Raw genomic sequence first — 24847 nt, 5'->3', positions numbered from 1 at the left:
GGTGTGCGTCCTCGCAGGGACTCCTGTCCTCACTCGGGAGGGTTCTGGCTGGTCACTGGGAACATCCCATGGCTTAGAGCTGCCCACATGTGAGCCCTGGGGTGGGTCAGCTGATCTGAACCCTGAGTGCAGAAAGATGCAGAAAGGGTTTATTGAGCAGAGCTGCTCAAAGTTCAGACAACAGAGAAAGGAGAAGGGATTTGAGAGAGAATGAAGCATCCTAAAGATCTGTTTGGGTTCACAGTGCCTCCACAGAGTGGATGCTGGTACAAACACTTCCCTCCCAGCCCAAGGCATTTGTGCTTCCATGGACAGGGGACTAAAAGGTTCTATGTAGTCCCACAGAGACTCTCTTCTCAGCAAGATACTTCCTGTATGAACACTGAATCAAAATATGCTGTAGTTCGAACAGCACATGAACACCTTGCATGGGTGTTCTGCATCCAAGAGTCAGCTTTTTGCTAGGCAACCAGTCAACAAAAATCTGCCTCAGACCTGTGTTTGGGCCACAGAAATACTGCCTTTAGAATGCTGCTGCACAATTCTGCCAGCACCTTAGGAGGCACTTGTCCTGCTGTACCTGCTTTCTCTGTCCACAGCCTCCCTGACTGGGAGTGCTGCAAGGCACCTCGATGTGCAGAGGTGTGGCCTCTGTGGGAACCAGGGACAACAGGGCATGATGCTGTGCCCAAGCCAGTCTCGTGGTAATGCATCTCATCACTCAGCTGCTATTGAGATTAGGACCCTGATGCCTGATTAATGACAGGGGCAGAGACACGGAAAAATTGATTGTACCAGCTCACACTTCTCTTATCAACATGGGCCATGCCCCACATCCACACTTCCCCTTTCTAGGGTTTGATTCAAGTCTGCTTTTGTCCATCCTTACTAGGAGACCAGATGTGATTTAGGACTCTAGAGTAACTTCCTACCTCCATTCCTGTTGGGCACAGCTGTGCAGAAGGCAGATGTGAGTCATCCTTGGTTTGCTAACGGGACTGGAGTGGCCAGCGTAATTGTGGCACACAGCTCTGCTGGCACAGCTCTGCCAAGGTGGTTCAGAGAAGCCTGGGATGATGTGTTCAGGGAAGCAGGCACAGAGAAAGGCACAGAGCATTAAATAGATGGAAGAACTGCAAAATATGCAAGAGTCCTGTGTGGCTACTGGGAGTCAGAGCAGAAGCAGGTGATTCTGGTGCAGTCAGCAGTGTAGCTTTGGGTCTCACACATTAAACCTGAGAGCTTTTGAGTGTGGAATTTCCAGGAGAGGAGGGTGGTGACACTACCAGTGCCACAGAATACCCAGCTGGCCTCTTGCTCGAGGGCATGGTGTGGACTGAAAGGCTTCCAGCACAGCACTGGAGGGACTTGAGGTTAAGCATCATCTTAAGATTGAGAGTTAATGAAAGATAAACTTATTTGTAAGAGAGCAGTTTGGAAGATCACTTGCTAAGAAGATCCACTGACTTCTTAGGACAGAGGATCCCTTGGTGAGGTGTGTGGAAAACCTGAGCAAAGATGGAGGGACCTTTGAAGTGGGATTTGTACAAATAGGCTGGGAAAGCTCCCACAGTGAGATAAATCTTAGAGTTTGTAACATCTGTTTTCAATCAGCTGATAGTATAGCAGTTATTTTTTTGTTCTGAAGACTCTTAGAGTCCTTACAGAGTTTAGATGGGCAGGGACCTCTGGAGTTATCTGACTCAAAACAGGGCTAACCTCAAAGCTAGACCAGGTTGCTCAGGGCCACACCTAGTCAAGGTCTAAGTATGTCCCAGGTTAGAGAATTCTCAACCTTTCTGCTCCTGCATACCAGGGCTACACTGCTTCTATGAGGGAGAATTTTTTCCTTATGGTCAATCAAGGTCTCTTTTGTTGGAGTTTGTGCCCATGGCCATTTGTCCTTTCATTGTGTCAGTGAGAAAAGCCGGGCTGTCTGGACTACAACCCCTATTAAGCAGTTGCAGGTGGCTATAGAAGTCTCCCAGCCTTCCTTTCCCCAAGCTGGACAAACCCAGCTCACTCAGCCTCTCACCCTATGCTCTGTGCTCTAGCCCTCTCCAGCACAAAAAAAAACCCCAAAGACAAACCAACAAAACAAAACCAAACAAAAACCAAAAAAAAAACAAACAAAACAAAACAAACAGACAACAACAAAAACAAACAAACAAACAAAACCCACCCAAACCCCACCCCCCAAAAAAAAAACCCTTCTTTTTTGGTATTAGGTATTCCAGAGAATGACAAGACTGCGAGTTGTTTTAAAATAGCTAAATCTCTCTAGAAGTTTTGAGGACAACGTATTTAAGTGTGTGTCTCTGAGCAAAACAGACTTATAAATTCAACTTCAGTAGCAGAGTTGTTAAAACTTTGCTTCCAATTTAAATTAGTCAGCACCACAGAAAACTCCTGAGACTGGGCTTTTGAACTAGGACTAGTGTGCTTAACAGAACTAGTTCTGTTAAGTTCTGTTAGTTTAAAAATTCAGAAACTGTTAGTTTTAAAATTCAGAATTGCTTTTGCAATGCTGGGGGAAGAGGAACAAGTAGCCAAGACAAAACAGATATGTAAGAAACATGAACCTCCTCTGTTTTCACTGAAAACAAAGAAAACAGCATTTTGCTGGAAATTAATTGATTTCATTTTTGCATATTTTTGCCTAGTCTATTAAGGACATGTTTAAGCACAGTCTGTGTCCTCTGCAGAGCTCAGGAGTGACTCTTTGAAACTGGGACACCGGGGAAACCTCCATCCCCTCCTGCTCCAGGCAAACCAGGAGTTTTGCTATCTGACTGCACTGCAAAGTAGGTTGACCTTGGTTAAGTGGGTCCAGAAAATCTCTACCTGTTTTACCAGAGTAAGTCTTTGTGTGTCCTCTATCTGCAGCCTGCAATTTCCTGAGTTACCCCTTGGTTCTTTGTTATGTTAAATAATTGCATTAACATTGGCTACTTCCCAGAACTTAGGGCTCAGTGCTGTACTTGGTGAATAGGTAACATTGCCTCTCTCTCCCTGGTTCTCCTGAATTGCTGAATATAAGAAGCAAAACTAATCAGTCCTTCCTCATCACTGGAACAGAACATGAGCCTTGCCCCAGTTTGCAGTGAAGGTTTGTCCTCTGTTCCCCCCAGCTGTGGGTGGGGAAGCTGTTAAGATTGTCCTCACCAGGAATCAGGATTTCAGGGAGCCTGAGCTGGCTGAACAGTGTCTGGCTTGTGCCTAAAGGATGCAAAACTGGGTTGGAGAATAGGATTGGTATTTGGCCCAAAGACCCTGGATGTGGGGTGCTTGGTCAAACCATGCCTCTGCTGACAAGTCCTAAACTCACAACAGAATCAAGGTGAGCAGGAGCCCTTGTATGGCTCTAGTTCAACTTCCTGCTCAAATCAAGAGTAATGTCAAACTTCCTCAGGACTCAGTCCAGCTCTGGTCTGGACAGTTCCCACACTGGAGTCTTCACAGCCTCTCTGGGCCCTCCAGTACCCTGAAGAAGAATATTTTTCCTTACATCCAGTCAGGGTTTCCCTTAGCTGCAGTTTGTACCCAGTGCCTTTCACTGTGCACCTCTGGGAAGATTCTGGATCCATCTTTTACAGCCCCCTTGAGGCAGTTAAAAGCTGGAGAGGATCCCCCACTTCATGTTTTTGTCTCAGTCCTGAGCAAGTCCCTCCCTGTACACACAGACATGACTCCATGTGCACATCAGCAGCAAGTACAAGCCCCTTCTTAAACCACTGCCAGGCCTCCACCTGCAGCAAATCCCAGGTTTGTCTGACATGGCAGCCACCACAGGGTTGTTCCCTCATCAACAAGGAGATGTTATTGCTCCTCTGCAAGCTCCCCACTGGCCAGGCTCAGTACCCAGTCACATGGAGCCATTCCCAGGCTGTCCTGGCCTGCCATTCAAGCCCAGGTCGCCTGCTTTAGGGACAAGAAATGGCAAAGACGTGCTTGTTTCTTCAGAGCTGAGCACTAAAACTCATTTACACTCCTGCAGTTCTCATCTAGTCAGAATAATATCTCCAGAGCAAAGCCCAGAGAATAATTTGAAGGTGTTAAAGCCACCAGATTCCTCCATCATGGCAAAAAGATATATTTTCCCCTTTTGTTTCTATCTCCCCTCCAGCAGCCAAATCTGCTGGAACCAGAGAACTTCTGCTGTTTGTGATTGCCATGCTGCTGGCCACTGGTGGCCAGCAAAGAACCCTGCCCTGGTGCCTTGCACGAGCAGCTGGCACTGCAGCCCCTCCTGCCCAGCACAGCAGCCAACCTGTTAACAGAGCCTGGGCCCAGCACACACTTCCCATGAGATCCCTGAGGGAGAAGGGAGGGAGGGAGGGATGGATGGATGGATGGATGGATGGATGGATGGATGGATGGATGGATGGATGGATGGATGGATGGATGGATGGATGAGGTCCCAGTGAGTTGTGCCCTTGAGGCAGCACAGGAGTGCGGTTTCTGCACAAAGCCATGCCCGGTGCAGAGAGGGGAGGCAGGTCCTGCAGCCTGAACTGCAACTGTGCGACCGTGTTCCCCCTCCCAGCACTCACCCCACGTGGAATGGCACAGCTGGGGGAGAGAATCAGCTGTGCAGAGGATCACAGATCAAAAAGACTGAGGGACTACACCAAGCTTCAGCGTGCAAGCAGGCAGGGTTCAGTAAAGCGTTCACAGCCTAGCCTTGGAGCCTTGGAGCCTGTTACTGTTTGTCCAGCTTCCTGCCTCATTCTGCTTCTGAATTCAGGACATGGGTAACAGTGCAAGAATCCATGTGCACTTTTGCTGCTTCAGTTATTAAGCATCCACAGTTTTCCTAAATAAATGCTTGGGATCTTCCTGGTGACTGTCTAAATGCTGCTGGCTGAGATTGCTGGCTGTTTTAAATATCCCACTTGGAGAAAAACCCCCAGTCCTCTAAAGAGAACAAAAAATCAGTTATTTACTCTCATCACTCTTGCACTTTGTGTCCAACTAAGTCTAATGCAGCTGTGAGCCATATAAGTCAGTTCAGCATGATACTTCAATTTAGCTTGTAAATGGTGAGAGCAAAAAAAAAAAGCCTTTTTAACTAATTTAGAAACCTCACTATAAATGCAGCCTAACAAGATTGTCCATCACACTAAGAAGCTAGATCTCCATTCAGAATCTTAGAAGAAATCAGCTGGAAATGACCGTGGGAGCTGAAGATGCAAAACACTTTAAATACAATTTTATGTGCTGCACACACAATATAATTAGTTATGGCTCTAGCTTTATCCATGATATGAAAAATGGCATAAATGGCATAAATGGCATAATTAACCCCACCCCAAGCAGAGTACATTTTAAACTTACCCCAGGCTAGTTGAAGATCCTTCAGCACTGGTGGTTGCTAGAGTTGGGAATTAGCACTGAGAGCAAGAGAGAGAGGAGAGCAATGGTGGCCTGACATTTCCCAAGATGGGACTGTCACATGCTAATCACTGATTTGAAATGCAAGTATAACAAAATCCTTCTAATTATATAATCTTCAGGTCACATCCTCATGTGCCCATGCAAAAACCAGGACTGTGCACTTGGAGGAAGGCGATGCAGAATTTCTGACTTTTTAATTAGCATTGCACAGGGCTGGGGAGGGAGGGAGGACGAGGAGCCCTGGGAAGTGACGGCAGCGGGGCCACGTGGGGCCGTGCTGTGGCTGCTGTGGCCCTGCTGCTTTGCCAGGCTCAGAGGGCCTTAAGTACCTCCTGTGGCATCCAAAAAAGACAACTTCCAGTTGGGGACAGGGAAACAGGACCAGCTCCTCCCTACCTGCTGACACCCTGGCTTTCCTAGGGATGCCAGGGCCGAGAAGGCGCAGGGGCCAAGGGCAAGGTTGCCAAAGTAGCCATGGCAGGGGAGCAGCAACATGAACCAGCACCTGAGTATTTTCTGTTTCTTGCTAGATGATGAAAAATTTTCTTTTGAGTATAAATAATTATGGGTTTGGAGGGTGGGGAGCAGCAGCCCTCCACACCTGCTCAATTTGTTCCCTAAGGAGGATCAGCCCTTCACTAAAGGGCTCTTTGCTCCAGAGGGAGCATGTGGAGAATGCAAGTAACCCAAGGGCAGGGCTGTCAGTGCAGTGCTTGGGCCAGTCCACTGGGCTACTCTGAAGCATAAGAACAGGGAGACATAAAGGAGAAGGCACAGTAACAAAAGGCAGACTGATTTCTCCCTGAAAGGCAAAGATCTGCTTCAAAGATACCCTCCAGGCAGAAAATGTGAAATGGGAAACTGCACAGCCTAACTCAGTATAATTGCTGTGCAGCAGAGATAAATGTGGAGCCCCAGCAAAGGAGCTGAAAGGACAGGCTCCTAAATTAACAGAAGCTCTCTGGAAGATGCTGCTACCTATGAAGTCAGGCAGTAGGGACAGAGGACACAGTATTTCTTTGTTGGGATTTTTTGTTTTTGTTGTTGCTTAGGTTTTAGGGGATTTTTGTTTTGGTTTTTTTTTTGTTTGTTTGTTTGCTTTTGTTTTGTTTTTTGTTTTGTTGTAGTTTTTTGGAGCTGGCTATTTCAGAAGCAAAAAAACAAGAAAATTGAACAAAATCTACTGTTCTCCTCAAGCACAAACTCAGGTGTCCTTTTGCAGTCCCCCTCTAAAAAATGAGAATGGTGTATGAGAATAGAAGTATTTTCGCTTCAAGACAAGAAGGCATCTGAGAGGCAAAACCCCATGAGATGCATTTGTAGAGATCATTTGCATTTAGAGAGAGCAATGCATTTGTAGAGAGCCACTTCTCCCAGAGCTGACTCTCCATCTCCTGTGGACAGGCCGCTCCCAGAGGTGGGTCCACAGAGCACATAAGCCCTGGGGGAGCAGGCACCTTTGGGTGGCACGGAATGTGAGTCAGCAGCATTGCTATGAAGCATTCTTCCCCTTGTGGGGGTGGTGGGGAGCCTCTCTGTGGCAGAGCAGACCCAAATGAACCATCAGAGTGGTGGCTGTGGCAACCATCTGCAGAAGGACCCTGAGGAAACACCCTCATGGCAGGTGTTGTCGCTGGGTTGGGGGCTGTAGTAGTTCTTATACAGCCAAACCAGTGTGTAAATTTTCTTTTTATTTTTGTGGTAGTTTTTTTCTTTAAACTCCAACCTGACACAGGTTGCCTGGAGGGGTTGTGGGGTCTCCATCCAGAGAGTCAAGGCCCGACAGGATGTGCTGCAGGGCAGCTGTCACGGGCGACCCTGTGCGTGCTGGCATGGCAGAGAGGCCTTCCCCCCCTCAGTGACACAGCTTTGGGGTCTCTTGTCACTTAGTCACCCTCACTCTGAAACTGGTATCACTTTCCTCCCTTTTAGTCCCACACACTGAGTTTTGTAGCGAAGGTTGGAGAAGACCTCTGACCACTGAGTACAGCCATTAACCCAACACCAACAACCCGCGGCCGGCCCCAGGTGCCACATCCCAGGGTTAACACTTCCAAGGATGGCGCTTCCCTGGGCTGCCTGTCCCAATGCCTGGCCACCCCTTCCATGAACACGTTTCCTAATAGACAATCTAAACCTTCCTGGCACAACTGGAGGCCATTTCCTCTCGTCCTGTCACTTGCAACCCGGGAGAACAGGCTGACCCCCACCTGGCTGCTCCTGTCGGGAACTGCAGAGAGTGATGAAGACCCCCCGAGCCTCCTTTTCTCCAGGCCGAGCCCTCCCAGCTCCCTCAGGAACTTGCGGCTTGGTGCAGCGAGCACCTACCAAGACTTTCAAGCATCGTTCACTCGGGAATACGAGAGACACTTTCAAAATCAGCACGCCTGCTGAGAAACAAACAGCCGGTGTCACTGTTCCGGCCACACACACAAATATCCAAAGGCACGGCAGCCTAAAGCCACTCGCATTTCCCACCGCCAGGCGCTGCGCGGGGAGCGGGGCGGGGCGGCCGCGGCGGGGCGGGGCGGGGCGGGGCGGGCGGAGGCGCCGTGGCCCGGAAGGGAAACGCCTCGGATCCGGATCGGAGAGTCCGGCCGGTACCGGGCAGAGAGGTGGGAACGCTGGGGAAAAGGAGTGGTGGAGCTGCTGGGGGTGCCACGATTCCGCGGAGAGGAAAGGGGCCGCGCGGGGGCTCTGCGAGGGCGGCTGAGGGGAGGTGGGCAGGGGATGGGTCCGGGGAGAGCGGGGCTGGGAGAGGATTGGGGGTCCCCAGACAGCCGGGGAGGGGAAGGTGCCGTGGGGAAGGGCGGGACGAGCCGGCGGAGCTGCTCCGTGCCCGGGGCTCTGTGCTCTGAGCTGGGAGGAAGGAGACGGAGCCGTGTGTGACAGAGGCCGCGGGGCACCTGCCGTGGTCTCCCTTCATGGTCTCCCTTCTCCCTCCCTCACTTCTGCCGAAGGGCCCCGGCGGGGTCAGCGTGGCTGTGGGCTCCTGGCCAGCCCCAGTGGAGCTGGAGTGGGAGAGCGTCCACAAAAGGGGAATTTGCCCCTTTCCCAAGCCCTTTGGGCTGTTACTTGTGGGCGGCCACATCAGGTCTTGTCCTGGCTGTGGATGTGCCAATGCAGAGATCCAGGGAATAAATTCCTGCCGGGCTGCCCCCAGCTGCTCACTGTCTCCTGCAATAGCTTCCCATTAGCAGGAGGTACCGTAGGAGGATGTGTTAATGTTGGGCAGTGCTGATGGGCTGTCAGCGCTGGGAAAGACACTGAGAGAAGGGGAGGAGGCCGCCTGTTTGCCAGGACAAGTCCAGTCACTGCCCTGACCAGGCTCAGCAGCATGGACAGCTCCCTGCAGAAGGGAGCCCAGTGTGCGATAATGTGGGAAAAAAACATTGTATCTTGGGCTTTAGCTTCCCTTCCACCTTTTAGTCTCAGCCCTGCATGCTGCTGAATTAAAAAGTGACAGGGCAGTGGCTTCTGTGAAATTTCCCTTTAAGGTTTGTCCTGTGGGCTTCTGTGTCCAAGAGGGTCCCATCAGAGTAGCAGAACTGGGGTTCCCAGCTTAGGCAGCACTGCTGGTAGGCTCATGCTTTTGCCAGAGGGTTTTGTCAAACCTGCAGCTTTTGGCTGAGGAATATTACTTTTATTTTCTAAAGCCACAGAACTCACTAAACAATGCTCCAGAAGAATATTTTTTGCTCCAGGTGCATACAGACACACCAACATGCAGATAATCAACAGTGGTTTGAGAGGGTGCCTTGTCACTTAGAAAAATAATGTGTGCTCAGACTTACACAATGGGCTTAATCATCTTCACAACTAAGGACTGTTTTTTCCTCTTCTTCCCCAAGGAAACATGAGTTGGTTAGGGAGGAAAAGAGGAAAGCCCAACAGAGGAGGAGGACGAGGCAAAGGAGGTGGTGGAAGACGTGGAGGCAGCAGTGGCCATTCAAACAAGCCTCAGCTTGGGGGAAGTAGGAAATGTTCAACCAAAATTTGGGATGATGGAGATGATTTTTGTCTCTTTGAGGAACCAAGGCTAGAATCCAGGTATTTCTGTTGGTTTGGGGGGGGATTGGCATAGAGGTGTTTGGCATACTCTGGACCATTTGAGATACTGTATGTTGAACATACATAGACATTTGGGGCTGGTTTTTGGACATGTTTGAATATAGAGAAGAGTGAAAGGGTGATGGAATTGTTTCAGTATGAAGTGGTTTTTACATGTCTGTTTTGAGTAATGTTTTATGGATTTGATACCTAGCTAAGTGTTTTATTTTTTAAAGATTATAACCTCTGATTTTTTTCTTTGGTCATAAAGTAATTTCAGGACACTTTTGGTCAGAACACATTAATAAACACAGGATATTAATATTTGTGTATTGCAAAACAGAAGCTGGGCCCTGGAAAATCAGCAATTTGGAATTATTTTAGTATCCTGTGTGAGTTTTGACCCATCTAGCTTAGAAATATGTGGTTGTATTGTTGTCTAAGAACAGCTTTGCCTAGCAAAGTGTTCAGTAAATAATTTTGGATTTGACATAGGATACAATGTGTGTGCAGATAAAGACTCAGAAATCGTGGTCACATAAGAGTGATTCCAGCTAAATAATCCTTAGGGGATGGAATTCTCTTATTTTGATTTTCCTGTTTTGAATTACAAGTTTGGGCCCTAGTATCCCAATTCAGTCAAGAACATTTGAGCCAGGCACATAAGTCATGGTTATGTCCTATTTTAATTTTCAGATCAAGTGCCCCTGCCAGAAGAGGAGGGCAAATGAAGCAGAGACCTGAAGCAAGAATGCCTCTGCAGACCATACACATGACATCAGAGAACCAGAGAAGAGTGAAAGAACTCCTTCAAGAGCTGCAAGGGCAGGAGCTGGCACCTGAATCAGAGTTAGTTTAAATGGAGGCACTACTTCCAGCTTCTCTACATGAGCATGCTTTAGCAGGCATACTGTTAGAAATGGAAACAGTATTTTTTCCCTTAACTTTTAATTATATCTCAAATCCTATGGTTTTGACTCTGCTTTGTTAATATTCTACAATATTAACTCTGGAAGATGGGTAGCCAAATCTACCTTTTAAATGAAGGATTTAAAACTGTAGAGGCAGAGTTTTATGTCTACTCAACATTTTATTTTTGTTTCATTTTAACTTGATAACTCTTTTTATCAGTGTAGCTGGAGAAGATGATGATGAGCCTGATTACCTGGATGATGAACAGTGCTGGTCAACAGAGCAGGAAGCTTCTGATGTAATGCCAAGGTTGTCTGCTGAGCCAGCTGAGCACAGAATTGTAGACAGTGAAGTGTCTTCATTTGCTGTGCACAAACTCTCCAGGTGATGCTTTATTGAATAATTTGTATTATGAAGAGGTAGATCGCTGGTCTCAATACTCTGTAAGCCCTCCTTGTGTTCTTCATCCATTTTGCTCAGAGGTTAATAGTTATTCAATACATTTGCTTGGTTTGGGAGCATTCTATATGTGACAACTTTTTCTGAAGAGTTTAATTTCTGTAGTTGAGTGGGGAAATCTAACCCTGAAACTATTAAGTGCTGCATTCTGAGGTGTGAGGCAGTGCCATGCATGCTCCCTTGCTGTGGGCCTGATCAAGCAGTTCTGTGGTTATTTTGCTTCATATGAGCCTCTCATTCACTTGTTGTCCTGTTTTCTCTGTTTTGGTGCAGGTATGGTTTTGACTGTGAGCGCTGTCGGGCAGTGCTGAGATCCTGCAATGGTAATATTGGGGCATCATTGGAGGATTTGCTGTTGCAGTGCTTCTCTGAAAGGTATGGAGAGAAGATGCAAGTTTCTGCAGCAGCTGCTGAAGCCAGTCAAGAGGAATGTTTAGAGCAGAGACAAGAAGAAGCTTTTGCCCTCCGGTCAATTTGTGGAGAAAAATTCATAGAAAGGATTAAAAATCGTGTTTGGACTTTTAGTTTGGAATTGGACTACCTAGCACACAGGTTCAGTAAATCTAAACAAAAAAGTACAAGGGACACAGCAAAACAGACTTCAAAGGAAATATGTAAATTTTACCTCCAAGGAGGCTGCAGGTTTGGTTCAAAATGCAGATTTAGACATGAATTCCCTCCAAACCATCCATTAAACACATCCAAGAACTCTGTAGACGATGCTCATCTCAGACATAATGATGGTCCCATATATGAACTTGAAGTGAGATTTCCTGACGAGAACAAGTATCCCCTTCAAGCACCTCTTGTGGCATTTTACTCCACTGACGAGAATCTGCCTCTTGCTTGTCGTCTGCACATTGCTGAGTTCCTCTTTGGAAAGGCCTTGGCAGCTGCAGAATCTCATGAGCCAGTGGTGTACACCTTGGTGACTTGTTTAGAAGATGAACATGAGATCAGTGAGCTCCTGAGCAATACTCATCACAAGTTCAGTGTTCCTCCTGTCTCCCTGCTGGCAGCACCTCCTGTAAAGCCACAGACAGAGAGTGCACCTGCTTCAAATCAACAGGCTGAAGGTACACCAAATCTCCTTTGTGGTTTCTGGGCTAAGAACAGTCAGAAAGATTTAAAATAAAAAAAGAGAGACAAGGCAGAGCCCCCAGTTCAGCCATCTGTTCCAAATCTATTTCTGGAGATTGAAGTCATGTGGTGAGCCAGATCCGTGATCTGTCTGTGCCTCAGGAAGTTCCTTCTGTAAACAAGCTGCAGCAGAGAGGTTTTGTGCTGGCCAGAACTGAGTTCTAGGAGCACAAGGTTTGGTTTGGCAGAGTGAGTGATGCCCATTGCCACACAATCCATGGAAAGCAGTGGGAGATGTGAGCTCACCAGAATGGACCAGAGAAGTGTGCTTGGAAGGGAACAGGGAAGGTTTTTGCAAGCTTTGCTGCATCTGCGACTCATCAATTCAGAAACCTCTTTTTTTAGATTACTTAAAATTACCAGCAGCTCCTCAAGATTAACTTAGAAAGGTGGATTTAAGGCTGAGCAAATGTGGAAAGTGGTTATAGAACGTTGTTCAAGCATCATTCCTTTCTGTTTATGCTGGTGCAGACAGGTTGATTTCATAGGGGGAGAGTTGGGTCTGTGTCACTTGTGGCAGGGTGACTTTCCAGCTCTCAATTCCAAAACTACTTTTATCTAAGGCAAGCTTTTTTTAAGACAGTGTTCAAGTGCATCAAGTTGTAGAGCTCTTAAATAGTGACAAACTGTGGCTTTGCTACAGTGAGACAGAGTATTCCATTTTTTGAACACTTCTGCAGAAAGACAGCTTTGTTCCAGAAACTGAGATCCCAAATAATTTTCTTTAGTTATAAAATATTCCTTATGCTATAAAATACTTTTTTTTTTTTTTAGTAAAAGTAGCTTTAAAACTTTCAAGGGCTGGCTGACAGTCTGAGCAAGTCCTGCTTCAGTTGATAGGCAAAGGCACTGAAGCACCTGGTCCAGTTTCAGCTTTGGTTTAAAAGTATTTGACAGTGACTTAACACTTAATTAATTAAAGCTACTCTAATTTATAAGCATTTTGTACTGCACAGAAGTGGTTGTGTATTGGAAAAGTGAGCTGAGGCACATGGAAAATGTGCAGGAAGGCAAACCACTTAACCATGCTGGCTCCCAGTGTGGCCACCCAGACCTTGGTGCAGGGGTAGGGACAAGTGGGATGGGGCTGGAGAAGCTGTGGGTGGTTTGGTGAGGTGAGGGGAGGTTTGCTGATGGTGTTGAATTAAATGCATGTCAGAAACACTCCTGCAGACCCTCAGGCCCAGTCTAACAAGGTTCTTTGTTGGAAATGCTGCTGGAACATGTCTCTTTCCTTCATTGCCTGTTCCTTACTAATAACAATATTTAACTGTACACTCTCTGTCTCAAGCCTCAACAGTGTCAGATCCTCAGGAAGAAGAGGTGGTGGCAGAAGAGGAGGAGGAAGAGCCTGAACAAGTTGTTGTGGAGAATGAGAGTTACGTGAACTTGAAGAAGAAGCTTTCCAAAAAGTATGATGTGCAAGCAAAGTCTCTGTATAATGAAAATGTTAAAATCTGCGCACAGTTTCGGCAGAAAAAGGTACAGTGTGCAGAACATAGCTTTGTGCTTACTTTAGAGAAATAAATATTTAAGAGACAAGCTGTTGTTTCAGATGGTTCTATTCCATCCCAGTGGTGTTCTTATTGCTGTGCTGTCTTTGTTCATCAGTCTTCCAGGCACTTTCAGTCCATGCTGTATGAAAGACAGAAGCTCCCTGCATGGCAAGAGAGAGAAAACATTCTGGGTTTGCTTGAGAGCCACCAAGTTCTTGTTGTGAGTGGCATGACAGGGTAAGGAATGTCACTGCACATAGAGATTTTATGTATTAAAGTATACACAGAATAACATGAAATATGATCCATGTTCTGGGAAGGTTGGGGTGGTGGCTTATCTCTGACCAGTGTAACCAGTGACAGCAGTCCTAGGTGAACTTCATGTGAAGGATCACACAAATGAAACAAAGCAAATTTCCAGTGGAATGCAGTCCATTTATGTGGGTGGAAGGTGTTGCATTTGTGGGTTTTTTAATTAATTCCTGATTTTTGTTGTGCAGATGTGGGAAAACCACTCAGATTCCTCAGTTTATCTTGGATGCTTCATTACAAGGCTCTCCAAGCAGAGTTGCAAACATCATCTGCACTCAGCCTCGCAGGATCTCTGCCATTTCTGTGGCTGAACGTGTAGCCAAGGAAAGAACAGAAAGGATTGGACTCACTGTTGGGTATCAGATCCGTCTGGAAAGTGTAAAGGTACATATGCTTTGCTTGCTGGTTTTCATTTACTCCTATTAAAATGTGCTTAGTGCTTCTCTAGTGTACAGAATCTCTGCTCTAAACCTACCATGCAGTGAGATAAGCAAGTTTGTATCATCTATATTTATAAAATACTATGAAACATGTTCTGTGTTTTATTTCATCTCAAGTTGCACAGTTCACTTTGCAGAATGAGAGTGCAGTGCTGTGTCTTGCGGGTTTGCTTTCTATTGAGCGAGGTGATGGGGTTTGAGAGCATGAATAATCCTGCTGCCCTTTGGAAGGCTACTGGCTGCTTTTCTGCCTGTTGCATTCCCATGTGTCTCCCAAGTGGAGACTGAAGGGTACAGCTACAGACAGACAAAAACTGCTGTGTTGGAAGTGAAGTTTTGTCTGTGTTGCAGCTTTTTCCAAGAAGTATTCTAAAAAAGAGACTCGCCAAATCTTCCTAGGAAGAGACTCGCCAAATCTTCCTAGAAAGAGAGATCTGAGTTGTTTATCAGAAAACAGTATCCACAGGAAAATCAGTTCATATGCCCCTTGGTAAGAAGCAGGTGTTGTCAGTGTCAGTCAAGAAATAAAAATCCATTTCCATCGGGGCTTGCTTGTTCCCTCTCAGTCAAACCTGGCATTGAGCTGAAACCAAATGCTTTACAGCAGCACATACTCTCTTTGCACTGTGTTAATTTGCCCAGAGTCAACTGAATGCTTTGTCTTACCCTTCAAGTCCTCAGCTACCAGGCTTTTGTACTGTACTACTGGTGTGCTGTTGAGAAGGCTGGAAGGAGATCTGACTTTGCAGGGAGTCACTCATGTTATTGTTGATGAAGTTCACGAAAGAACAGAAGAAAGGTAAATAATCTCTTAACTTGTAAGCAAAATGGAGAAACGTAGTCAAAGATGGCTAAGGTGCAAATAGCTGATCCTGTGGCAGTAGTATGGGATGGTGGAAAGAGTCTGGGTTTACATTCTTGTCTTTGTGCAGTAGGAAATTGTGCTGCAGCAGCTTGTGAGAAAGCACATCTCTCAGAAATTGCTGTGCCTCCAAAGCGCCCTTACATTGCAGCAGCGGTGAAAAGAGGTTTTGGATAGGGCTGGAGGGTTAAGTAATTCTTTAACCAAAGCTGTTTCTTAAAGTTTCCTTGTTTCAACTTTTATCAAATACTGTAATTCTTCACATGCAGGCTTCAGCAGAGCAAGGGACAAAGGCTCACATTTCCTTCCAGCCTGTAGATTTTACTTGACAGTCTTGTCCTATCCTCTAGCCTCCTGCAGTTTTACCTCACTTAGCTGCTGATCACAGGCAAAAGATAATGTCTGTCAGTATCTCTGTAAATTAAGTGGCAAACATCTCCGTTTTCCTTGTCAAACACTGCAGTGCAGTGGGTTTCTGAGAGGCTTTGTCTCTTACCCATTATTCTGCAGCTCAGGTGGTATTTCAGCTACTTAAAAGAGCTTGTGTCTCTCAAGGATTCCTCTTCTTTCTTATTTAAAATCATTTCAAGACAGTCTTCTAGTCGTGCCCCAAAAGCTATAAATATAGAGGGAAAAATACAGTGAGCAGGGAAGAGTGGGTAAGTTTGAGTAACTCTTCCAGTGAAGAAGAGGAGCAATAAGGACTCATCTGTTACTTTGAGTTAATTTCTTATCTGATGTTCTTGTGGTCATTAATGTAAGTCGTTTATAAAACTTTTTGTTTAAATGGTTTTGCTAAGGAATCCTGACACTCCAGTAAGGGACAACCAGAAAAGAGTCAGATTGCTTTTCACTAGGCTATTCCAACAAGCTCATACTTCTCTGATGATTTTGCTGTGCTGTTGAAAACACCAGGAAGATGGACAGAAGGGGAGAAAAATAGTCTGAAAGTTAATGCTGAAGACACTCAAATGTTCTTTTACCTGTTTTCTTCAGTGACTTCCTGCTGCTGGTTTTGAAGGATATAATGCTTCAGAGGCCAGACCTGCGCATTATACTGATGAGTGCCACCCTGAATGCTGAGCTTTTCTCTCAGTACTTCCACTCCTGTCCAATCATTAACATACCAGGTGAAAACCATTCATTTTTATTGTCATTCATCCTTTTAGAGATTTGTTTTCACTATTTCTTCTTGCAAAGTGTTTCTCAATTCAAGATGAGGATGTATGCCAGAAATTTGATGCTGAAGACTTAAAGGGAGAGACTGATGAGATTTAGGAGAGAAAGGACTTGGAAATTTTGACATTTTTGTGCTGTCTGTATACCAGCAGAATTTCCCTCCTCAGAAGACAATCATTATATGGTGTGTGCATGACATGGTTCCCTGGGTTAGTTTCACCACAGCTGAAGACTCTCCTGTATCCTTGTGAGAAAAGGATCAGTGAGAGGATCCAGCTGGATGTGGGCACCTTTAGCCCAATGTGCCTTTTAAATTGCTGAGTTATGACGTAGAGCTGGAGAGGAACATGGGTGTGTTCCCCTGGGTGTATCTGCCCTTCTCTGCCTGTGTGAGTTCATTGTGCATGTTACCATGGAATCCTAGATTGGTTTGGGATGGAAGGGACCTTAGAGGTCCTCTAGTTTCACCCCCTGCCATGGGCAGGAATGTCCTGTCACTAGACCAGGTTGCTCAAAGCCCCATCCAACCTGGCCTTGAGCACTCTGGGCTTGGAAGACACCCACTATTTGTCCTAGTCAGAAATTGTGTTGAAGAGTGCAGTGTAGATGAGAGCTGTGAAACCAGTGTATGTCATAGTAACCTGTATAAAACTACAATAATCTTTGGTCTTTTTCCTCTTTTCTCCATGCTGTTGTGTAGATAGATTTATTGTGTAGATAGATTTATTCTCGTGTTTTCTTTCAGGTCGAACGTTTCCTGTGGACCAGTTTTTTCTGGAAGATGTGATTGCAATGACAAGGTGTGAAATTCACACATTCTCAGATGTATTTGGGTGGTGAGGTTGAGGTTACACTTTTTGACCTTGAGATTGCAGTAGTTCTGTGCATTTATTTTAAAAGTAAATCCTGTCAGATCTCCCTTGTCACCTGCACTCTTGGAGCTCTACTAAAGCACCTTGACCTTCATATTATCTGTGGTTTATACAAAATTCCTCTCAGACTTAAAAAAAAATATTTTAGACACCCTATCTCTGCAGTTAGTTATTAGAAGGAGACTGTTTGGCTTCTTTTCACACTACCAAATGTTCTTCTGCTGTCCAGGTATGTTTTAGAGGACAGCAGTCCCTACAGGAGGAAGGTAAAGCAAGAACAGAATGGGAGACACAAAAGAACTGCATTTGAAGAAGTAGAGGAAGACCTGAGGCGTGCTGGCCTTCTGGAAACCACTGACACTGTGGTCAGAGATTCAGACCCAGACCAGAAATTAACTCTGAAGCAGCTCCTTACACGATATAAAGGTGAATTCCCCTCTTAAATTTAATAAATTGGCACACAGACAATGTGGGATATTATCACTGTAAGCTGAATGCTTATCTATAATTCAGAGTTTTGCACTTGTGAAGTTCCAGATGAGAAACTTCCTGCTGGTTTAAAAAAAAAAAAAGAAAAGAGAACCCATTTTTCTCTTAAACTACACGCAAAGGTCTTGGCTGAAACTAGTTCTTAGCATCTGAAAATGGACAATTTTCAGCTACTGTCTCTTTCCATCCCTTTTCAGATGCTTTGTTAGTCCCACTTCACTCTCTGTATCTGTTCTTGCTGAAGCAGCTTTGCTTGAGGCACAGCATGGATCTGCCCTCTCTTCAGGTCTAAGCCAGGTGCTCTTTAAACAAAGCTGTAACTGGTCCCATGCATCTACAGATATTTTTTCCAAGACATGGATTTACTGCATCTTTTATTTCTTTTTTCCCAGGGGTTAGCAAGGCAGTATTGAAAACAATGTCTGTCATGGATTTGGACAAAGTTAATCTAGAATTAATTGAAGCCTTGCTGGAATGGATAGTTGCTGGCAGACATTCATACCCCCCAGGTAATTTCATTGTCCTTGGGAGATAAATGATAGAAGATTCTTGGAAGTTTCTTGGACAGCCCAAAGCTAATGATTTGCATGCAGAGGTTCTGTAGCTACTGACTATTTTTGAAAAAATAAATTGCTAGTTGAGTTACAAAGCTTGTGATATACATGGGAGGGGGAAGGTGAGAAAATTGTCTACTTTGAGAAGTCTTTTGTGAAGGACTGTTATAGTGTGCTTTTTTAGTACAATAGTTGCACATTAATAAAATTTTGTGCTGTCCTTTTTGTTGAGTGATTTTTTTTAATCTTTTTTTATCTACATATATAGGTGCTGTGTTGATATTTTTGCCTGGCCTAGCAGAAATCAAGATGCTTTATGAACAGCTTCAGACTAATGCTCTTTTTAATAACAGGCACAGCAAGAGGTAAGGCAGAGAAGCTCCAAAACTCAGTCTTTACCCATAAATAAAGAGTTAGTTCCTGCACAAAGCCTGCCTTTATCCAGGGATAAATTAGCTTGATTAAATGTGTGAACTGACTCCAGTCAGGATAACTCCTTTTCTATCTTGTTGGCTCCCTCCTTTTGTTTGTCTCCTCAGCTGAGGAAGGTCAGTTGTTAAAGTTCTCGGAGACCCTAGTGAAGAGTGTTTTCCGTTTTGTGCTCTGCATGATCCAGGCTGCTGAAATCTCAGAATGTTTGCTGAGTTACATTTAATGGTGGTTGTGTTTGGCCTTGGATGGTTACAAGGAGAAGTAACACTCTGGATAGTGTCTGGATAGTGTGTGCAGGCAGATTGTTCCCAAGAAGGAAGAGGCTGGAGATGCCCTGAGCATCTTGTCCTGTTGTCTTTGCAGGTGTGTGGTTTATCCACTTCATTCCTCACTATCCAGTGAAGAACAGCAGTCTGTGTTCCTCAGGCCTCCTGCAGGAGTTACCAAAATCATCATCTCTACCAACATTGCAGAGACATCTGTCACCATTGATGACGTGGTCTATGTGATTGACTCTGGAAAAATGAAAGAGAAGAGGTACTGGCATTTATTCCTTGGGGTTTTGTAAACTGTTTCAAGCCTTGAGTTTTCCAAAGAGCTGGGAAAAACCGGAAGGAAACTAGGTCTGTAGAAAGCTGCTACAAGGTGGAGAAAGCCAGTCTAAGTCAGATCCAAGTGCAGGGGTGGGAATTGTATCCATGCAGAAGTTGGCAGCATCTGCCTGCTCAGCCTCCAGCCTGTTCTCTGTGTGCTCCTTACAAGGGTGGGTGACAGGATAAATGGCTGCAGACTGAAAGAGGGCAGGTTTAGATTGGATGTTAGGAAGAAATCATTCACTGTGGTGAGGCATTGGCACAGGTTTTCCAGAGAAGCTGTGGCTGCCCCATCCTGGAAGGGTTCAAGGCCAGGCTGGAGAGGGCTCTGAGCAACCTGGTGTAGTCCAATTTCATCTTCCTTGCATGTAGCAGAGGAAGATGAAATTGGATGATCTTTAAGGTCCCTTCCAAGCCAAACCATTCTGTGGCTGTGTGAATACAAGCCTGTCTCTTGCTCTCCTGTAGATACGACCCAAGCAAAGGAATGGAAAGTCTGGAGGACACTTTTGTGTCCAAGGCCAATGCTCTGCAAAGGAAAGGGCGAGCAGGACGTGTGGCTTCAGGCGTCTGCTTCCACCTCTTCAGCAGCCACCACTACAACCATCAGCTTGTAAAACAACAGCTTCCAGAAATACAGAGAGTGCCCTTGGAGCAGCTCTGTCTAAGGTAAATTGTGTTTCCTGAAAATGCCAGCGTGCAGAATGTCCTTCCTTTGCTGCAGGGAGCACCTGCAACAACCCACAGCAAGCACCATCATCATGCAAACATAAAAGGAAGAGGCCTTCCTGTCCCTGCTGCACGCTGCACACCCCTTTGTACTGAAAGGAAACAAGGCAGCACAAATTACAGTTTTGCAGTAAAAACTTTATTTCAAACCTCAGTGTACTAAATAGAGATCTATTCTTACAGACTCACTACTCTACATTGCTCCCTGATTCAGCTTTGTGTTACAGGCCCTCTTCTATGGAGTGTGCTCTTCAATGCACTTTTTCTGTTTGCTTTTTTCAATTGTTTTTTACAAAAGCTTGCGCTTTTTTTATCCTGTATATGGAACTAAGCTGCTTTTTTTCTTTCTTTGTTTTGTCTTTTTAACTTTGCCTCCCCTCCTCTTAAGAATTAAGATCCTGGAGATGTTTTCTGAGCAGAGTCTTCACTCTGTCTTATCACGACTGATCGAGCCCCCCAGGACTGAGTCCTTGCAGGCATCAAAGGCACGACTGCGTGACCTGGGAGCGTTAACTCCGGAGGAAAAGCTCACTCCTCTGGGATACCACCTGGCTTCGCTGCCTGTGGATGTCAGGATTGGCAAGCTCATGCTGTTTGGTACCATCTTCCGCTGCCTGGATCCTGCGCTCACCATAGCAGCCAGCCTGGCCTTTAAGTCACCTTTTGTAAGTATTCTTAACCTGAGGGCTGTGCTTTTGTGCAGCAGCAAAATGCTCTTGTGACTTGCAGCACGCTACACTTGATATTTTAATTCTTCTTTCTAGCCTAAACTGTTTATGTATTAATGCAGTGCTTGTTAAAACAGTCCCATTAAAAGCAGAAGCTCAAAACCATGTGGTAGCAGCCAGAGTGGTATTTATATTGGTAGAAACAATGAATATTATTTTTTATATTCTTTTAGCTAAGAAGTGCACACATTTTGTCTGAATTTGGTGTGAAAATTGCTGGTAATATAAATTGTGAAATAGTGTAAATGGATGGAGCTGACACGTCTGAGCTGTGAATGCAGAGGTCAGTTTGGATCTCTGTGTCTTCACTGTCACTTTGGCTATTGAATCAGGTGCTCTTTTGAATGGCTCATATTTTCTGTTATCCACAGGGAAAATTTGCATTGTGACCTGTGAGCTGCTGTGAAAATACCAATGTAGCTCTAGAATGGCTCATCCAAGTGGTGAGGGGAAGGACACACTAACCTGTTACTGCCTGTCTAGGTGTCACCATGGGATAAAAGGGAAGAAGCAAACAAAAAGAAGCTGGAGTTTGCAGTAGGAAACAGTGACTACCTGGCTCTTCTCCAGGCCTATAAGGTGAGTTAAAACTCAGTAGCCTCTCTTGGGGTTATGTGATGTGTTTGATATCCAAGCAGAAATGTTTTATTAAAGGCTTCCTCCCATCCTCTCAATCAGGGATGGCGTTTAAGTATCAAAGAGGGCTCTCAAGCAAGCTACAACTACTGCAGGGAGAACTTTCTGTCGGGAAGAGTTCTTCAGGTAGGTCAGTGTTTGTGGCCTGGCACAGGGAGGGACTGGTGGAATCCCAGTGACAGAAATGAGCCACTGTGGAAGACTTCCTGCTGGGTGTGGCAGCCATCACAGTGCTCTGTCTGTTGTAGGAAATTGCCAGTCTGAAGAGGCAGTTTGCAGAGCTGCTTTCTGACATTGGCTTTGTGAAGGAGGGATTGAGAGCCAGGGATATTGAGAAGAAGTGGTCCCAAGGAGGTGATGGTGTGTTGGATGCCACAGGAGAGGAGGTAATTCACAGCATTTCATCCGTGCAGTTTTTCATGTGGGCTGTCAGAAAGACTGGGGCCAGAGTCCTGGGGTTACATGATCAGGGTGATCAGGGTTTGGTAGTTGTAGGATTCCTGTCCATTGTGCTTGCTTTCTCTTGCAAGCCACTTTGTAGCCAGATGTCAGAGAACAATTCAGCTGGGCACCAGGACAGTGGTGGCCAATTTGTTCCATTGATAGTGGGGGGAAACACAGCTCAGGTCCAACCTGAGGCAGCAGGAGCAGTGACTCATCCTCCTCTATAAAGCACAGGAGTGCAGCCGTAAAAGCGAAGCAGTTTCAGGAATTCAGTCATTCCTGGAGCAGAGTTTTACCTTTAGAGACTGAACTGTAGGATCCCTAATGATCCTCCATTGATTTCACAGGCAAATTCAAATGCAGAGAACATCAAGCTGATCTCAGCTATGCTGTGTGCTGCACTCTATCCCAATGTTGTCCAGGTAAAAGAATGCATTTTCATTTTCCCTTCTTTGATCTAGTATGTCCACACAGCCTACTTTCATTTGGGCTCAGTGTGGCAGCCTTGAGCCTGGCTTAGGTTGACAGTTTGCTGCTTGTGGTCTCAGAGCTCCAGTTTGTATTGCCTGACTGCTGCTGCTCCTACAGGCTGATTACAGTGTCACACAGAAGCCAGCAGCAAATGTGATGAAGCCACTTAAAATTACACCTTTTTAGAAGGCTGAGGTTACAAAGGAGGTCAGGGTTGGACAGCACCTGGAGTGTAATACCTGTCTCCAGTGACTTGGCATGTTGCTACTACAGAATTTCTGGTTTTGAAAAATTTAAACCATGAAGTTAAATGTTTTCTGGTGCAGCAGATTTTTATAACATTTTTTCTTACCATACAGGTGAAAAAGCCAGAGGGTAAATACCAGAAGACCAGTACAGGAGCGGTCAAAATGCAACCAAAAGCAGAAGAGCTGAAGTTTGTTACTAAAAATGATGGTTATGTTCATATTCATCCTTCGTCTGTGAATTATCAGGTCAGGATGCTTTTTTCTGCAAAGCATACTCTCTTTTTATTAAAGAAATCACTTTTGCTTGAGTGTTTAAAATTACAGTGAGGATCCCTATTGATGTTTAAAATAAAAAAATCTTAATGACCAAACAGTCCTGTGTTAGGACTGTAAATAATGGTGCATTCCTGAGTTAGGAGTGTCCTGGGCATAGAGTTAAACTACAGCCTCTGGAGCCAACAGTAGTTGGCAGCTCTGTTGGGTCAAGGAGGGTCTGTTAGTGCTGCAGGTGCACTGTGGGCACATCTGCTGCTCTCTGCCGCTGCAGAAGAGGCAGAGTTGGCCTGTGTGGCAGAGGCAGGAAGAGCAGTGTCACTCTGACCAGACTCTTGTGTCCCTGTCCCAGACCAGGCACTTTGAGAGCCCGTACCTGGTGTACCACGAGAAGATCAAGACGAGCCGTGTGTTCATCCGGGACTGCAGCATGGTGTCCGTGTACCCGCTGGTGCTGCTGGGCGGCGGCCAGGTGCACATACAGCTGCTCAAGGGGGACTTTGTCATCTCCCTGGACGATGGCTGGATCCGCTTTGTGGCTGCCTCTCACCAGGTGAGGAGGAGGGGCCGTCCAGGGAGAGCTGCAGAGCTGAGCTGCAGCTGAGCCTTACCCCTGCCTTTCTGCTTTTTACCGCGTGTGTCAGGTGGCTGAGCTGGTAAAAGAGCTGCGCTGTGAGCTGGACCAGCTGCTGCAGGATAAAATCAAGAATCCCAGCATGGATTTGTGCATGTGCCCCCGAGGATCTCGGATCATCGGGATGATTGTCAAGCTTGTGACCACGCAGTGACATCAGAACAACTTTCTGTAAAGCATCACTCATGGCTGCTGCCTGAGAACAGACCAAGTGTCCTGACATATTTATTGGTCCAAAATGAGGCCCTAACCTCTGGAAAAACAAGTTGGCAACTGTACTGTTGAGTTTTGGTTGGTTTTTTTTTTTTTGCTTGCTTGTTGAAATTAAGGTGGCTTACACTAGACTCTGGGAAATGGGAAAATGACAACTCTTCCAGAAGGAATAGAAACCTGTTTTTTATGGGACTAGGCCCTGGTAGTAGTGTTTTCTGGTCACACAAACACCTGCTAGCCAGATATTTCTTGTAATAGTCACAGCCGGAGGCAGCATGTGGCATAGGGAGCTGCTCCCAAATTGGTTTAAACTCACTTCTACATTTTGACTAAGGCTTTACTGAGGCAGTCTGGCTGACTTGGGACCCTCTGTTTACAGTTCAACCCAAAGCCCTTGTACAAGTGAGCACCTTTAGATTTGCACTGAGGTTCTGAAATTCAGACCATGTCCTGTGGTAAGATGTACTGGATCAGTCAGTGTGGTTTTGGATCAGTGCAGGTTGCTCTGGTGACAAGATAAAACTCCAAGACAGTGTGGACATTTTTCCTGAGAGACAGGCTGTTTTAGCCCTTCCTGCACTGGGAATAAGTAAAACAACTGAGAGGGGACCAGCTGTAGTGCATTAAAATGAATTCTTGGCAGATGCCATTGCTAATTGCCAACATGTTCTGGTATGGGGTAGTCCTCCTGCCACCCTGCACAGCTGGAACAAAGTCCCACTTTTGGAAGCTTTCAGCCAAACTCTTGTTCTGAGGACTGGGCTGCTCCACTGTGGGGTAAAATGCTGTAGCAATATGAACTATTATTTCCTCCCTTTGGCCCAGCTTTTAGTTGCAGTGCTGAGCACTGCTGCAGCCAAGCTGCTCAAATACTAAGTGCCGTGACAGGACTGGGCTGTCACCTTTCTGTCACCAGAGTGAACACTGCCTCCAGCACCAGTCTGATCTACACCTTTGAGCCTGAGGGAATGATGAGTGGAGGGAGGGACACTATTAGGAGAAGAGTTTGGTTTTTTTAAAAAATACACATGAATTGTTTGTAGGAGTTTCACACCAACACATCCTCCTGTGAGGAAGATGACAGGAGTATCAAGACCAACATGCCTGTGCAGAGAATGGCCACTGCAGCTCTCCCAGGATGAATTAGCCCCAGCTGGCTCCACTCCCTCCTCCTCCATCCCACTTCCATGACCAGGCACTGGGAGGAGGGAGAAGCATGGGATGTGGGAAATTCACACACTGAGATACAGTTTAATAAAACAAAAGCAAAAGAATTTATTCCCC

General features: G+C 45.8%; 1 protein-coding gene across 4 annotated transcripts; it reads left to right on the top strand.

The window, feature by feature from the left end:
* The first annotated feature begins 7966 nt into the window (after positions 1–7966).
* Positions 7967–24681, top strand: DHX57 (DExH-box helicase 57). Of its 4 annotated transcripts, XR_014615996.1 has the most exons (25): positions 7967–8012; positions 9249–9447; positions 10144–10296; positions 10579–10743; positions 11092–11894; positions 13250–13440; positions 13570–13691; positions 13955–14150; positions 14881–15005; positions 16065–16198; positions 16993–17047; positions 17349–17545; positions 18001–18117; positions 18431–18527; positions 18958–19131; positions 19656–19856; positions 20305–20581; positions 21128–21223; positions 21323–21406; positions 21529–21666; positions 22072–22146; positions 22555–22689; positions 23069–23269; positions 23361–23641; positions 24607–24681. XR_014615996.1 is itself a non-coding variant. In XM_084201794.1 (24 exons), the coding sequence occupies exons 2-24, from the start codon at positions 9254–9256 to the stop codon at positions 23502–23504; spliced, it is 4074 nt and encodes a 1357-aa protein (XP_084057920.1). In that variant the 5' UTR covers positions 7967–8012; positions 9249–9253; the 3' UTR covers positions 23505–24540. The 4 variants fall into 4 exon arrangements, 3 of the variants coding, with proteins under 3 accessions (XP_084057920.1, XP_084057921.1, XP_084057922.1); XM_084201794.1 differs by lacking the exon at positions 24607–24681 and having other exon boundaries at positions 23361–24540; XM_084201795.1 differs by lacking the exons at positions 9249–9447; positions 24607–24681 and having other exon boundaries at positions 7968–8012; positions 23361–24540.
* The last annotated feature ends 166 nt before the right edge of the window (positions 24682–24847 follow it).

Source organism: Fringilla coelebs, assembly GCF_963513975.1.
Source record: "Fringilla coelebs genome assembly, chromosome: 3".
Taxonomy (NCBI): Eukaryota; Metazoa; Chordata; class Aves; order Passeriformes; family Fringillidae; genus Fringilla; species Fringilla coelebs.
Note: the sequence above shows the minus strand (reverse complement) of the source record. Positions and strands in the feature narration are given on the sequence as shown.

What these genes read in the sequence shown, in the direction of transcription:
- DHX57 (XM_084201794.1), top strand. Translation starts at nt 9,254, where the DNA reads ATGAGTTGGTTAGGGAGGAAAAGAGGAAAGCCCAACAGAGGAGGAGGA. An exon ending in GTTGTGAGTGGCATGACAGG is followed by an intron (nt 13,692 to 13,954) that starts GTAAGGAATGTC and finishes TTTGTTGTGCAG; the next exon opens with ATGTGGGAAAACCACTCAGA. An exon ending in TCTATCCCAATGTTGTCCAG is followed by an intron (nt 22,147 to 22,554) that starts GTAAAAGAATGC and finishes CTTACCATACAG; the next exon opens with GTGAAAAAGCCAGAGGGTAA.